Below are 17332 nucleotides of genomic sequence, written 5' to 3'. Positions count from 1 at the left end.
AATACAGGTCCTTGTCTGGAAAAAATTTCTGAAAATTTTTTTTCCTTCTTTCCTGTCATCTCCTTATTAGTAAAACTTGATCTGATCTGAAATGAGGCTAATCATACATTTCACTTATCCCACTGTAGTGGGAATAGTAATACATCTTGCTGCAGAAATTTAATGTGTTTGATTGCGAGTTGCAGCCTATGGTATATGCACTCTCATGATTTTTTTCCAAAAATCTAAAAAAAATTTTCGAGTTCAGAAACACATATGGTCACAGGGATCTCAGAGAAGGGATTGTGAACCTGTGGTACCCATAACTTCTTTCAGAGGCTTTCTTCAAATCTAAGTTTTAAACTTCACATCTGTTTGGAATGGCTATTATTTTAAAACAAAACAAAACAAAACAAAACAGAAAATAACAAGTGCTGGTGAGGATGCAGAGTGGAGCGTAAGCTTTTGATTGTCCAGGCCTCCATTTCAAAGACACGTATCTTGAGTCAACATATCGGCCACTAGCCACTAGCAAAACAACCAGGTAAGGGGCTAGACTGCTCTCACCCATGAAGGTTCCCTTTCAGGAAGCCCTCAGAAACCTGGAGAACTCACTGCTTGACTGACCCACATCTCCCTTCCCATGCCCTAATTCCCACACATAGGTTTTACATTAGTAAATTAGCCAATCAACAGTGAACCTGAGAAACTCCAGGCACCCCACACTTAGATCCAAATGAAGGTAAAGCCCAAGGTCATACCCACTCCCCTTGACCTTGCTGTGTGGCTTTTGAGCATGCCATGCCCTCTCCAGGTCGTAATACATCTTGTTCCTCAAAGTTCCCTGATGGTGTCTTGCTGAAGTGCATCCTGTGATCATAATAAGAACCACAAGAGCTGACCCAGCCATAAATAGGGGCGCTGGTTGCGGAAATGTCTACGGAGCCTGTTGTGAGCGATGTGTGACGAGGCCAGCAGAGCTGGCATTCCTGACTGAAGTTGCTACCATCCATAGGCTTGGGAACATGGAGAAATTGGAATTCTTGTGTTTGGTATAGGGTGTGCAAAATGGTTCAGCGCTTTGGAAAACAGTATGGCGGTTCTTTGAAAAATCGGACTTCCCATATGATCTAGAAATTCCACCTCTGGAATTTTCAATCTGAAAGAATTGAAAGCAAGTACTGGAACAGAGATCGCTATGCCTCTGTTCGTAGCAGCATTATTTACAATAGCCAAAAGATGGATGCAACCCATGAGTGGATCAACGAATGCATGGGTACCCAGGTGTGGTCTATATGTACAGTCCACTCCACCTGAACAAGGAAGGAAATCCCGACATGCGCTACAGCATGTGTGTACCTTAAAGACACGCTAAGTGAAATGATCCAGACACAAAAAGACAAATCTTGTGCAATTCCACTTATATGTGGTAATTAGAGTAGTCAAATTCAGAGAGGCAGAAAACAGAATGGTGGCTGCCAGGAGGTGGGAGAGGGAAGAGTGGGGAACGAGTCTTTAATGGATTCAGGGTTTCAGTGTAGGAAGAGGAAAAAGTCCTGTGGATGGTTGGTGGTGATGGGGTACAACAATGTGAATGTACTTAATGCCACTGAACTGTTACATTTAAAGGTGGTAAAAATGCTGCATTTTACGTTATGTATATTTTACCACAATTTAAAAAAAAAATCTCAGTTTTAAGTGTAACTTTTCTGAAGTTCTTGATATAGTTTCCTTTCCCCCTTTCCTTTTTTGTTTTTGTTTTTGTTTTGACTGGAAAGTGAAATTACTCAAAGCATACTGTGACTTTATGACTAAAGTGGGTTCAGACATTCTTGAAGGCTGCTAAGCTAGAGTTGTCTATGACATTAGGTATTTCAATGGGACGTGACCCTGAAATACGGTCAGAGGTGCAGAGACTGACCTAGGACCCGAGATCCTTTGGGACCCAGCAGTGTGATCGTGGGCAAGTGACTAAGCTACTTTATATGATTATATATTTTATATTTACATGAATAATACTTACCTTATTTGTTCCATAAACTGACATATTGAGTGAAAGTATATGAAAATGCTTAAAAATCTAACATACTACACAATTCTAATGCATTCTTAGGAAAATTAAATTGTTAACATGGCTTTTCCCATGCCAGGCTTGTTTCATAGGAATGTCTGATGGCAGGAGAATTTGGACTTTTAGGCTTATTTATTTATTTTGGTAATCTCTACATCCAATGTGGAGCTGGAACCCATGACTCCAAGAGCAAGAGTCACATGCTTTTCTGACTGAGTCAACCAGGGACTGTCAGAATTGGGACTTTTAAAGCCTAGACTCCTGTACAGAAGAATGATTCATTGTGGCTTTCCTCTAGCTGGAGAACGCATGACACGAAACCGGGGACCCTTGAAGGACACACAGCTCACTGACTGCAGCAGCGAGTAGAAGCTACGTTCTTGGACTTGGCCTCTTTGCTCATTGGCAAGATTCCCTCTTATCCATTCTTCCTTCGTAGAACCAGAGGCAGCGGACTCCAGTGTGCACAAGACAAAAGGCCCTCGTGCCAGGTGTCAGGGCTGCTGAGCGGCTGACAGCAACATGCTCCTTTCCTGGTATTTGCAGCTGCATTTTGTACCACTTGTGGGAGGTGCATGCAGCGCCCCCCTCCCCCAGGAGAGTCAGACTTCAAGGGGTCTTTCCTCCCAGGTGTGCACAGAAGGGAGGTGCATGCCCGGGAATGCTGGGTGTGACAGTCTCCAGTTCTCTCCCCAGACAGACTTCCCACCTTCCTGACGTGGTTGCCTGGCTGGGTATACATCAGATACTCACAGTTCTTTAAAATGCAGCTAGAGTGCTTTGGGGCATATTCTGCAATCAGACTAAAACAATATTGTCCTGCCAGATCTGCCAGGTCACTGTCTTTGACACATTTCTCATCACCATGCATCATTTCATCCCGCTTGCATCTGCTCAAGTGTACCCAGTCATGACTTGCTATTTTCTTGGCTTAGTCAATCCACTCGGTGGCTGGTGAGAGTGACTGATCTGTTTTCTAGATTTCTCTAGGTTTCCTATTTCTTACAATTTACTGTATTTACCTCCCGGCCCGAGGAAAGATTTCCTTGGGGACCCAGTTATTTTTGCGAGGACCGGGGGCCTTAAAAACCAGCACAGGCTCCCCGCAATGCTCTGTTTTCAACCGATCCAATCAATCCTCGTCCTCAGCCAGGATTTTGTTTGCCTCCTTCCGGAAGGCACTTTCAGGAACGCTAGACACTGAGGGCTAGACAACGGCTTACAAGGAGGGGCAGCAGGAAGCTGCGGGGTAGTTTTAAGAGGGGGCGGGGGGGGGGGGCGGGAGGAATCCGGAAATGACTGCAGAAACCCTGGCGATTCTGAAACAACACGTGTCCCATCATGAACTCCATGTGCTGTTGAGACTGGCCTCTCTCACATTTTGTTGCCTTCTTCTGGCTCCTCCCACCACCTCCCATGCTAATCTTTCCTTCTTAACTCCTATGGCCTTAGAAAAACGATCCCCATGAAGTGGAAACAATCCTTAAGGAAGATACAGATGATGTAATTTGACATAGCTATGGTCTCAAAAAAGTAAGAATTTGCCTCTATAGGAGCCCAAAGTAAGAGCCTAGAGGAACACCACGAGGGTTTTATTTTTTCTGTGGCTGCTACGTGGAAAGTTCCAGCCTGCATATGCTAACCATATACAAGTTTTATCGCCTGCTGAGCCCATTCTTTCCTGTCTCCATCTTGTCGCTCTCCTCCAGCTCCTGTGCCCCCAGCTCGCCCCCGCCACCCGGTTGCCCACAGTGCCCTTCTCAGGGGTGACAGATGGCCGCACATGTCCTCCCAGGGTCTCTGGGAACTTTAGGAGGCCTAGATTTGTAACCTGCACAACGACGCTTTACTGTTTTCCCGCGTGGACCTCTAGATTATTATTGATTTTCCTCCCTTACTTACTAACTTCCTTTCAATTCCTATTTGTCTGAGTTGAGTCAGTGTGGCTGCATCGTCTCTCATTGCTCTCTAGGAATTTGCTTAGGTAAGTGAGAAATGGAAGAAGTTACATTTGCACACTTGCTTTCCCATCGGTCACTGAAGATGCCTCCTAGGCTGCTTTTCTTGAGTGGCAGACACTGCTGAGAATTCTGAGGAAAATTCTTTGCTAGCCGTTCTAGCAAAGGAGGATGCGAATCTGAGTACTAACTGCTGTAGACGGAATGCTTGTGTCCCCTCAACTCCCAACGTGATGGTATTAGGAGGTGGGGCCTTTGGGAGGTGATTAGGTTTAGGTGAGGGGGAAGGTAGTAGAACCTCCATGATGGCATTAGTGCCCTTAGAGGAAGAAGAAAAGATCAGAACCCTCTTTCTGCCATGGGAGGGCAGAGAGAGAAAGCAGCTCTCTACAAGCCGTGAAGAGGGCTCTCACTATAGCCCAACTCTGCTGGCACCCTGGTCTAGACCTATTAGCTTCCAGACTACGAGAAATAAGTTTCGGCGTCAGCCACCCAGACCATGATGTGTCTGTTTTAGCAGCATGAATGAAGGCATTAATCGAGTCAAGTACCGGCCAGGGAATCAAAGTACCCATCCTTAGCCCACAGGGCATTTCATCGGAGACCAGGGCTTTGTGTGGACAATACCCTGCATTGTGAAGGCTGTGTAGCATTTCCAACTTAACATTCTCTCCGATGCGCAGGTTAAGCCTAAGCTATTCATTGTCGAGATGACTTCAACCTGGCCTGTGCTCCTGTTACCTTCAGCGACTGACGTTACAACTGAGCCACGTGACCTCCTTGGCCCGGTTGCTGTTGTTGTTTTTAATATAAGGAAAGCCCCATTAAAGGAAACATCAGGGCTATGCGTGGAGGCAAAGAGAAAACAACAAATCGTAACATGCTCCCGGAGGTGTGTGCGTGAACTGAAAAAGGGAGTATCTTACATGTTAATAGGGGCTTAAAGTAGGGCTGCCAGATAAAACTACAGGATTGCCAGTTAAATCTGAATTTCAGATAAGCAGTGAATCCTTTTTTTAGCATAAGTGTATTCCATTTGGTGTCTGGTGTTCTGTGCCAAATTTGGCAACTCTGTCTTAAAGCCTCACTGCTCAAAGTGCAGTCCCTGAATCAGCAACACGGCATCCCCGGGAAGCTTGTTAGAAATGCAGAATCTCAGGTCCCAGTCCAGACTCACTGAGTCAGAATCTGTGTTTTTCCCACGTGCCCCAAGAATTTTACCGGCACAGTAACATTTGAGAAGAACTGCTTTAGAATTTACAACCTGGTCTTTAAATTGTGCCGAAACATTGGCAAGGGAAAGGGAAGCAGGGAACCAGTCTTTCTGACAGAATGGAGATTTAAGTGCTGACAGGACGTTGGCACACCGGCATTTTCCTCCCCTTGAAGGGCACAGTCTCTTCCCTCTAGCTCACCTCCTGTTTCCAGACCTGCTTAGCTACTGAAGCAGAGTGAGATCTGCCAGCAATGACTCAGGGTGGGAGCAGGAAGATGAAGGGGGGTGTTCTTATTCTAGAGGAGCCACTGCGCCCAGACCCTTGGCCATTATCTGAATACAGCAGATTCACCCAGCAGCTGCCATAGCAGCCACATCTATGTGTATCTTGCTCTTTCTATTTAAAGTCAGCATCAATGTCGGGGCACCTGGGTGGCTCGTTTGGTTCAGCCTCTGACTCTTGGTTTCTGCTCAGGTCATGATCTTACAGCTTGGTGGGTTTGAGCCTCATGTTGGGCTCTGTGATGGTGGCATGGAGACTGCTTGGGATTCTCTCTCTTTCTTTCTCTCTCTCTCCCTCTCCCTCTCTCTGTCCCTCCCCCAATTGCACTATCTCTGTCTCTCTCAAAATAAATAAAACTTAATAAAAAATAAAGTCATCATCAATGTCAACAGGTGCCACTCATTTAGTAATGGCTATTCAGGAAAATATGACACACTGGAGGAAATGGACATATCCATGGTAGTTGTCATTTTGATTTCAGAAATGTTAACATGGGAAATAGTTATGCTCCTAAATCAAGGAAGTATGGGAGAGAGCTGTGGAGTGGTGTTCAAAAACAGCCAGGAGAAATATGGGTGTTGGAAGACAAGTTGGGTCAAATACTTAGGATGAGAGGGCCAAGGAAATGGTATGCAAGGAAGCATGTGGCTATAGGCGTCACATGGACAAAACATAAAGGGTGGCTCAGTTAGTTAAGCATCCAACTTTGGCTCAGGTCATGATCTCATGGTTCGTGAGTTCGAGCCCCACATCGTGCTCTCTGCTGTCAGCACAGAGCCCACTTTGGATCCTATGTCTCCTCTCTCTGCCTCTCTCCCCCACTTGCACTCTGTCTCTCAAAAATAAATAAAAACCATTAAAAATTTTCAGAAAAACATAAAGAGAGGAAGAAATGTCTGGGTTGCCAGTGGCCTCATCAAGCAGGCTTGAGTTAGGAGCTCAAGACCATTACCACCTCTATCGAGGCTAATAGGCACCTCTGTTCCATAATCCATTAACACTTGTTGATAGGTTTTTTTTTTAACCAAGTTCTTTGATAAGAATAACTTTCTTTCTTTCTTTCTTTCTTTCTTTCTTTCTTTCTTTCTTTCTTTCTTTCTTTCTTTCTTCTTTCCTACAAAACTGTTAAGAAGCCCTATCACCTGAAAATCCATACTTCAAATGTAGGGAAAAATAGTTATTATCTGCATTACAAGTGGATTTTTCAACTTACAAAATAGTTCAGTGGAATTAAAAAAAAATCTCTCATATGTTCTACATCAATTAATATTTGGGTGAGAATGAGAGCAAAGCTTCAATTAAATGTAATTCAACAAGTCTTTAGGGTTATCTACTTACTGTGGTATTAAATATAAAGTTATTAAGATTTCATTGCAGTGGAAGAATTTTTAAAAAGGAACTAAAAGAAACTATGAAATTTTAATTTTTCAATGAGAAGATAATTTGAGTCACAAATATCTGACAGCCTCATTTTTTAAAAATAGTATACTGGGTTAGGTTCTGGAATATCCTTGCAAATGATTTTATTGCATTAATTTTCACAATTTCCCTTACCTGCATACAGTCCCCTAGTGGGATCCCATTGACCTAAGGATAAAATTCAAATCTGGTCCCTAAGTACTGCTTGGGGTGGTTCTCCACCTGTGTGGTCCTTTCCCAAACCTACAGTGCAACAGTATGGTCCTTGACATTCCAAAATCCACGGTCCTGTCTCCAGCCACTGTGCTTTTCATTGGTTGACAGACATCACTGATGTCATATAACACTTAATTCACGGAGCCTTGCACAGCGCCTGGGCAGAGGGAGTGCTCAATAACATTGCTGATGGACTGAGGAAATGAGTGAATGAATGAATGAATGAATGTAGATCCACTAAATCTTTTATAGAGCTAAGGATCTGTTTCATTTGTTCTCTTAACCTGGGAAGGGGGAGAACAATATTTAGCAGCCATTTGTTTTAGAGTCAGGATATTGACGTGAAAAGAATACTGGGCTTGGATTTGGGAGATTTCCAGCTTTTACCCTTGCTAGTTGGGCAACCTTAGCCTAATCATTTACCCTTCTGCATTCTTGATCTGCACGAGAAATTCAGCTGAACCCGCTCTCCCCTGGCTCTGACTTTAATGGTCATCATTGTCCCCATTCATTTTCTTGATGGAGTGTATATAGTCCCCTCCCCAATTCCCACCTGTAACAGTTCTTTATATTTCTTTTTGTGGATGCACTAATAGCCAGCAACCTGTGTAACCATGGGAATGTAGTTCAAAACACAGCCTTCATTTCGGCCAAGGCTGAAAGGTAAACACAGATGGGTAACAGAGCAGTTCAGAAAATCAACCACTTTATTCATTAGGCCATCTGGTCATCCTTTACAGTGTCTTTCTGTACAATCATTAGGAAAAGACACATTAGAAACTGTTCAATTTCACAGCTGAATTTTTCGGGCCAAAGGTTTCCTTCCTACAAGGCTGGACAATGGTAAATTACTAAAGCATTTTCGAGGGGCATGTTGTTGATACCGTAGACAAATACCTGTCTACGCTCATGATCTAAATTTTGGATATTGATATTCTGGAGCAACTTGAAATGATTACGGCTCTTTCCATAGCTGTCTTGTTTTTGCCTCGCGAAGCTCTCCCTAGTATGGCTAATAATATCATTACCAATAGATGCTTAAAAAATTCCACTCAGCAGTGTGAGAAATAGCACCTAATGAGCATCTCACTTGCACCCCTGCTTACCTTCTGCAGCTGCTTCTGAACTTAATATCCCTGTACCTTCCTGTTTCCTTTTGATCACAGCTGCTTCATATGCTTGAAAACACCCACGAAGGCGCAGAACAGACCCCCCTCTTAACTTCTCCACCTGCTGGTCAATCCCCAAAGATTCCTTGAGTCCAATTTACCAGATGCTCTGCCCACCTGCAGCCCCGCTGAGGCGTGCTCCGGCAGCCTCCTCTCCCGGTGTCCTGCCCTACTTGCCAACTCCCAGCCGGTTCCCCTGTCCAACTCCTCCACCCTATGAAAACTCGGGCCAACCCTATTTCTGGCCTGAATTAAGAAATTCAGAAATTCCGTATCAAGTGGCAGCAGCACTGGGCAGCCGAGTGGCAGGATGGGAACAGAGCCATCTCTCATCAGGAGGTTCCAGTGGGACTTTTCGAGGCAGGGAACCTCTGAGGACACTTGCCTGGTTGTCCCTTGGTCATTTTCTTTTTCCCTTTCCCTTCCAAAGAGCACATCAAAAACTGTTTTTCTCCAAGGGTGAGAGACATTACAGTCGGACTTCCTGTTTAGCTTGTGATGGGAAAAACAGAAAGCTGTGCAAATGTAGCTGCAGATAAAAATAGCTCTGCTGTCTTAAAGTCATTAAGCGAACATAAAAGGCTCTTTGTGGCTTCGGGATATCTGGAACCTGGCATCTGTCACCATTCCTCTGTCCTCGTCCAGAGGCGAGGCATTCGGAACGAGGATTCCACGCTTAATGGCACCTTGAGAGTAAGGGCTCCCAGGTGCCCGTCAAACCTGTCACTCTGAACAGCTGTGGCTAAGTGACGCCTTGTCCCTCCACCCTCCGTCGCGTTCTGCATAAACGGGCCTGCAGAGTTGCGCCGGGGGAGGCGTCCAGGGCTGGATGCGCACTGCCCCAGCCGTAGCACCATGAGCCACCCTCACCTGGCTTTGCTGTGTCCATTCCAGCACTCCTCTTCGTTGGACGCGCCCGCCGTCATGCTCTCATCTTTGCAGATGGTGTAGGGCAACGCCGACCAGACCTTTTTAGAGAGCTTCAGTTTCTCTTTTATGTCTGTGACCTGATCAAGAAAGCAAGGAAAGAGAGTGAATATTCTCCCCAGGCGTTGCCCGTTTCTACACAAGGACACAACACAGGTGGAGGTTAGAGAATCTGTGCTAGGACTAGAATGAAACTCTATCGGTTTTAAGGGAGAGACACTGAGTTGCAGGATTTATTGCGAAGGCAAGCCTCCCTACCTCCTCCCTCAATCTTCCTCTGGCTTCTGGCAGAGAGTTCTCAGGTAATTGGCTTTTTGTTTTCCATCTTTTCTGTCCTCCCATGCTTTGAATTAAAAACTTGCGAAGCATCTCAACTGGCTCCGGGTCCCTCTCTGGCTGGGAGAAATAGGTATTCCCCCCTGCAAATTCCCTAAACATATTCTTTAGAATTCATTTGCTCGGATGTCACATAAATGCACTGAAACAATGCACCAAGAGATAAAATGCTTTTCCCAACGGTCTATTTGTTTCTGTAAGAAATAAATATTGTCACTAATTCGACTGCTGGTAACCTCCGCTCTTAACCAATTGACAGGTCCATATAGTGCACTCTTGGATGGTGACTGGCAACGCAAACCCACTTAAAAATCTCTACAGCCAGAAGAGAAGAGTCATTCCAAATACAGGTAAGTGTAAAATCCACAGCCCTATGGATGGATGGCAGGAAAAAGCTTAGTAACCCCATCTTTCCTGTTTTCAGGCTCAGCACTGACTTTTCACCTGCAGAAAGGGTAAAGACAGGGATTCAGTACCATTTTGGTTCCATAATTAACATCTAGTTTCATGCAGTCACACCCCTGACTTTCTATTCTGCCCATGTAAACATTAGGAAAGTCTATGGATGGTTGAAATGCATCTGTTAAGGGTTGAATTACGTGCCCCCCCAATTATATGCCGACGTTCTAACCCTCAGTTCCTCAGAATGTGACCTTGTTGGGACGTAGGTTTTTTTTTTTTCTTTTTTCAGAGGCAAGGGAGTTACAAAGAGGTTATTAGGATGGCCCTAACCCATTATGACTGATGCTCTTGTAAAAAGGGAAATGTTGGACACAGAGATATGCCTAAAGATAAGACAATGCATAGAGAAGTAGGAAGAAGAAACCTACCTATAACCAACGAGAGGGACCTGGAAAAGAACCTTCCCTCACAGCCTCAGGAAAATCCAATCCTTCTGCCATCTTGGTTTTGGACACCTAACCTCTAGAGCCATGACACAATAAATTACTGTTCTTTAAGCCACCTTGTCTGTGTCATGTTGATACAGCAGCTTCAGCATACACCCACACAGCATCGTAGAAGGGACAACCACTGAGATTTATATATTTGAGGTCAATAGCCTTTGGAAATAAATTATTCTATGTTTACTATGGATGAAGTATAGCGTTTTACAAAAAATTCCAAAGCTCTTTTGTCAGGTTTAAGAATGAACACAAAGGAATATCAGATCTCTGTCCCAGTCATGTTTCTCAGTAGTTCCAGATTTATATGGTCTTTGGCCCTTGCTTATCTGTGATTCTGATGATGACTGAGGCTTCAGTACTGAGAAATGTCTGCCTATCCAGAAAGCGCTAAAGATGGCCAGAGTACTGAATCTGAGAACCCGGTACATACCCCCATGTTACTTTTGTTCTGGAGCATGAAAAGAACCCATAAGCAATGACATTCCAAGAAGTAGCTTACACACAGCCATGGTTTAGGATGGCCTAAGACCTGCACTCTCTGATTTCTGCCATTCATGCTGACTTTGGTCCATGGGTTCCCCTAACCCCTGGCTCTCCTGCCAGCCAATCTGACTGGGTAAGGACATTTGCCATGAGAGCCTGTCCTTTTCTGCTGCCATTTGGGGCACAAGTGTGGGTGCACGTTGATATTTGTTTTTTATTTTTTGTTTGAAAGACATGTGGCCATTTCTATACAGCCATAGGTGGATGTACATTCTATTTATCGATTATATGAAAACACAACCCCCAAAAGCCAACTAATAAATGTTGAAAGACTGACAGAAAAATCACCATTCTGCAACTATCAGAGTTATCATTAATCTCAGCAAGTATTATCTATAGACGCTGTTGTGGGTTGAATTTTGTCCTTCCCATAAGATGTCAAAGTCCTAACCACAGTACCTGTGAGTGTGACTTTATTTGGAAATGGGGTTGTTGCAGAATCAGGTAAAAGTGGAGTCATTAGGGTGGGCTCTAATCCAATACGACTTTGTCCTTATAAAAAGGGGGGATTTAGGCACAGACACAGATATACACAGGAAGAACACCATGTGAAGATAAAGGCATAGATCAGGGTGATGCATCTACAATCCACGGAATATCAACAATTGCAAGAAAGCCAGTGAATGCGAGGAGAGAGTCAAGGATTCCATCACGATCCCAGAAGGAACCAACCCTTCTAACACCTTGATCTTAGGCTTCTAGACCCCCAACTGTGAGACAATAAATGTCTGTTGTAAGCCACCCACTTGGTGGTACTTTGTTACAGCAGCCCTAACAAACTGGTACAAATGCAAAAAACACTGGGCGAAAGTTTGATGGAGAAGAGGATGTTTACACAATCTCCAAGTATTCCCCACAGAATACTCATTATTACAAAAGGAAAACTGGTCACTCTACAGTGCAAAAACTCTGCAGGCCCCCACCTTAACCAAGTGATCAAAGTAGTGGGACACAGTGATTTTAGGTGCCTCTGGATGTGAGGTGACAAGAAGGACACATCACTTACGTAGCTAAAATTCCTAACCCGGATCCAATCATGAGGACACGTCAGACAAACACAATGTCCAAGCTGATGGACGCTATGAGACAACCAGCTTGGATACTCCAAATATGTGAGTCATAAAAGACAAGGGAGGGCTGAAGACGTCTTCTAGATTAAGAAGAATAACAGACATGGTATCCAAATGCAGTGTCTGATTCTGGATAGGGCACTCGATTGGAAAAATAATTGCCAGAAAGGATATTACGGAGATAGTTGGCAGAATTTGAATATTGACTTTGTATGACAAAATATTGTATTGGTGTTTAGTTTTCCAAATATGAGCTTATATTGTGGTCATGTAGGCGGATGTCATGTTCTTAGGAGATACACGCTGGACTATTTAGAAAAAAAGGGTTATGGTTCCCACAACTTACTCTAGAATGATTCAGGAATGATCTTCATCTTCATCATCATCATCACATAGATGTATAGAGATACCGCAAGATAGAAAATGTGGCAAATTTTTAATGGTGAATGAATCCAGATGGAAATATATAATTTTTTAAAACAGCGTTTTTTCAGTACCTTTGAATGATTTTCAAAATAAAACATGTCCAAAATAAATGCCTCACTTGATTTGTTCCACAAGGTGCCACATGGGTGTCCCTAACCTTTGCAACCTGGGACACTCCTTAGCCACTCATTCTGACTGTTCTCAAACACAAATCCCAGAAAAAGCACCAGGTATTACATATTCACCACTAATTCAGAAAACTATCACTAGCTTCAGTACTAAAGTACTGTCAGGTGTATCTGTCCCAGAATAAAGTACACCAGAAATGACCATTCTCTCCTCTGCTTACTTAATGCTAAAAATCCCTCCTTTACACTGTGGGAATCTGAACCAAACATATGTATTTTGAGACAGAGAAAGTCTAAGACGGCATGACATCCCACAGGTATCTCCTCTTTTGAGGTTTTCAAAATGTAGCCGTGTATGTTGTGCTGCTCATTCTGTAAACCCCACTCAAGCATTGTCTCTTTCAAGGAGGAATGTCTGGCCTCCCAGTTAGCTGGATTCAACTCTCTGTGTCCACAGTGCCCTGTTCATGATTCTAAGTACTGATTACTCCAAGCTTTTGTAATTGGCTTGCTTTTCTGACCCTAAGACCACGTGCTTCTTGATGCAAGGACGGGGCTCCACCTTGTCATCCTCAGGGCTTAGATGAACCAGGTGACCAATCACTCCAGTTTGCCTGGGACACGGGGGAATTCTAGGACACACCATATTTGCAGCGCTAAAACCAGGAGGTCCTGGCAAACCGGGACGAGTTGATCACACACATCTTAGCACAAGGTAGGTGCTCAGTGAATGCTGATCGGGAAAATAGATTTAATTGCCCCAATCTGCTACAAGGCCACAGACAGTCTAGCTAACACAAAATCGTGTGGTCCCACGGTGTGCACTTATGTCGGAAAGGCGGGAGCAGAGATGGGCTGTATCTGGCTAAGTGAGGAGCATGTGGGCCCTCTCTGAGTCGTGACAGGACATTTTGTAATCAGGTCGTGTTCACTCTGGCATTTCAGGAGCCAGGCGTTTCCACCGTGCGATCGGTGGACATAACAGCAAAACAGCAACGAGAGATGTAAATGCTATTTTAACATTCTGCACGGAAACATCAGCCAATTCACTTCCAGCCCAAGGATGCCGATGCAGACAAGTTGGAAAAAAGGGACCCTATTAGCCACCAGGGACGCACATGCCTTTGATTCCAAAGAATATCCGAATGATGGCAGTTGGGTTTTTTTTCAGTACCAAGCAAGTGTTTCGATCCCTACGCTGTTGAGAAATACTTTCTTGTCGTCTCTTATTTTTATTTCTGAATAATGTATGTGACCACTTTGCTGTAGCTCCAGATCTGAGTCGTTTTTTAAATTTTCTTCCTGGAAATTTAAGTGCACACGACAGTGAGCGACGCTTTATGTTAGCAAGAACTGTTAGTAAAAAATGCGTTACTGAAGTAACAGTGAATCCTAATTCGTTATATAAATCTGATGGGAACAAAGGGCTGGGGTCAAATAGGGAATTTACAGCAGTGCCTTTTCTCTGCCTCCCACACGAACCATTCCAGGACAAATTAACTTTTGCACATACTTGCCAGCTATATTTACCATTTGTCCAGTGTTACATTCGTAGTGCTGTAATGTTAGTAAATACTGGTAATACCTGAGTATTAAATGTTTTGCATCTGTGCCACCGAGAGGTTTTGAAAGTTAACTTCTGTCACATTGCAGGACTCTCATCCAAATACTCTGTTGGGGACCACAGGGAAAACATGACCCTCTTCTAGAACTTATCTGTCTGGAGTTTATTCTGATTTCTGACAATTTCAACTCCTGGCACCAGTTAAAGCATAGGCTCTTCATTGAAGGCTCGGCAGAAGGTCCATGAATAGGAAGACAGAGGTACTGTTTTCATACCCATCTGTACAGAATTGCCAGATTAGACAAAAGACGGAAGAGACTGACAAGATGGAATGATCGCTAAAAACAAAGGGATTAGCAAAATCAAAGAGCAGAAAGGATGATCTAAGGACTGGTGTCTGATAATTTCATTCAAAAAATGGTTTTGTCCCAAATATTTAACTTGAATCCAGTTTACAGGAAATACTGGGGATACAGGGACAAAGTAAGTAACACTATAAATAAATGGTCAGGCATAGTCAGTGTGTGGGATATAATATAAGACAACCAGCCTTGACTCTTCAAAAGAGGTAAAATTGTAAAAAGCCAAGAAGACTGTTCTACATGAAAAGAAACTAAAAATGTAACAACCTAATGCTATGTGTGGACCTTTACTGAATCCATGATTTGGAAGAGGTAAGTACTCAGTTTGAGAAAGAGTTTTGAGACAGTTGGTGACTTCTGAATACAAAATAGACAGTAGATGATACTATTGAATTACCAATAATATTCTTAAGTGTAATCATGGTATTGTGTTTATGTAGGAGACTATCTTTGCTTTTAAATTTCTTTTTAATGTTTACTTATTTTTGAGACAGAGAGAGAGCATGAACGGGGGAGGGTCAGAGAGAGGGAGACACAGAATCGGAAACAGGCTCCAGGCTCTGAGCCGTCAGCCCAGAGCCTGACGCGGGTCTTGAACTCACGGACCGCTAGATCGTGACCTGAGCCGAAGTCGGCTGCTTAACCGACTGCGCCACCCAGGCGCCCCATCTTTGCTTTTAAAAAAGATTTATGTCGGGGCGCCTGGGTGGCGCAGTCGGTTAAGCGTCCGACTTCGGCTCAGGTCACGATCTAGCGGTCCGTGAGTTCAAGACCCGCGTCAGGCTCTGGGCTGACGGCTCAGAGCCTGGAGCCTGTTTCCGATTCTGTGTCTCCCTCTCTCTGACCCTCCCCCGTTCATGCTCTGTCTCTCTCTGCCCCCCAAAATAAATAAACGTTGAAAAAAAAATTAAAAAAAAATAAAAAAGATTTATGTCGAAGGTTTTATCATGATGAGGTCCCAATAGTTCATTTTTGCTTTTATTTTCTTTGCCTTTGGAGACGTGTTGTTTAAGAAGTTACTGTGGCTGAGGTCAAAGAGATTGTTGCCCGTTGTCTCCTCTAGGGTTTTGATAATTTCCTGTCTCACATTGAGGTCTTTCATCCATTTTGAGCTTAGTGTATGGTGTAAGAAAGTGGTCCAGGTTCATTCTTCTGCATGTTGCTGTCCAGTCCTCCCAGCACCAATTGCTAAAGAGACTGTCTGTTTTCCATTGGATATTCTTTCCTGCTTTGTCGCAGATTAATTGGCCATACATTTGTCGGTCCACTTCTGGGTTCGCTATTCTATTCCATTGTTCTTTGTGTCTGTTTTTGTGTCAATACCATACTGTCTTGATGATTACAGCTTTGTAGTAGAGGCTAAACTCTGGGATGGTGACATCTCCCGCTTTGGTTTTCTTTTTCAACATTTTGGCTATTTGGGATCTTTTGTGGTTCCATACAAATTTCAGGATTGTTTGCTCTAGCTTTGAGAAGAATGCCGGTGCAATTTTGATTGGGATTTCACTGAATGTGTAGATCGCTTTGGGTAGTATCGACACTTTAACAATATTTGTTCTTCCAATACCTGAGCATGGAATGTTTTTCTATTTCTTTGTGTCTTCTTCAATTTCTTTCATAAGTTTTCTACAGCTTTCAGTATTCAGATCTTTTACATGTTTGGTTAGGTTTATTCCTATGTATTCTATGGTTCTTGGTACAATTGTAAATGGGATTTATTTCTTGATTTCTCTTTCTGTTGCTTCATCATTGGTGTAGAGAAATGCAACCGATGTCTGTACGCTGATTTTGTATCCTGTGACTTTGTTTTTTACTTACTTGAAAATAGCAAAAAGAGAAAAATCAATTATCATTGAGTCCACATGAGAAACATATGGATGTTCATTTTATTGTCTTCAGCCATTTCAGTATTGTTTGAAAAAGTTAAAAATAATGGAAAGTTGGGAAAAGAAGTGAGACGTTGTTGTCAGGGCACATGATATTTAAGAGACTTGCTGAATTCAGCACAGGGCAGTGACTGACTCAAAGCAGCTGGGAGATGACTGTGAGCTTTCACTGGGCTAAGGCACTCACACGCAATCCTCGATTCTGTCGGTGCTGACATATTATCTGTCGGTGCTGACATATTATCGTTACGCCCTTTTGCAAATGGGAAACGGGGTCTTTGAGAGGTGAGGAAACTTGCCCTACATGTAGTAAACGGTGGACATGAGACTCAAATTCAAGCGTAGGCTTCAGAATTGTTACTCTTCACCACCACACTCGAGAGGAACATGTCCTATAGCCATGGTCTCTGGAGCATGGATGTTGGGTTGGTGGTGGAGATATATGTACATCCCTGGGGTGTGCAAGATGATTCAATGTAATTCAGGATGAAAACATGAGAACTGCTATCTCTGTTTTTTAAATATAAAAATGTAAGAGGAATTAAGCTTTTCTAATATTCAATCTATCTACAGATTGCTAGGTCTCTTAATCAGTCCATCTGGCAATGGCCATTTCTCAATTATCCTGTGGAAAGAGTAAGAGTTTCAGGGTGGAAGGGGGCTCACAGTGGTAGCTCTCTCTTCCATTATCTTATTCCTGGGGTGTTGAAATCTATCACGGTTCACATGTCCTGGTTAAATGCACTTATGGATTAGATTATGTAGTTTTAACTAATTAAATGGACGAGTGACTTAAAATGACTTTTGCGAGAAACTTTGTATCTCTTTCATTTCAAACAGTGCCAGCACAAGTGAACAATATTAAAATAGTAGG

General features: G+C 43.4%; 1 protein-coding gene across 2 annotated transcripts in view; it reads right to left on the bottom strand.

Annotated features, from left to right (window-relative positions):
* GPC6 (glypican 6) overlaps positions 1-17332 on the bottom strand; it is a 1119966-nt gene that overhangs the window by 14046 nt on the left and 1088588 nt on the right. For both annotated transcript variants that reach the window (XM_019828517.3, XM_011280573.3), the window contains one exon: positions 9182-9318. In XM_019828517.3, coding sequence (XP_019684076.1) covers positions 9182-9318 — 137 coding nt within the window. The remainder of the gene's footprint in view (positions 1-9181; positions 9319-17332) is intronic.

This window comes from Felis catus, chromosome A1 (genome assembly GCF_018350175.1).
Source record: "Felis catus isolate Fca126 chromosome A1, F.catus_Fca126_mat1.0, whole genome shotgun sequence".
NCBI classification, from domain to species: Eukaryota; Metazoa; Chordata; class Mammalia; order Carnivora; family Felidae; genus Felis; species Felis catus.
Note: the sequence above shows the minus strand (reverse complement) of the source record. Positions and strands in the feature narration are given on the sequence as shown.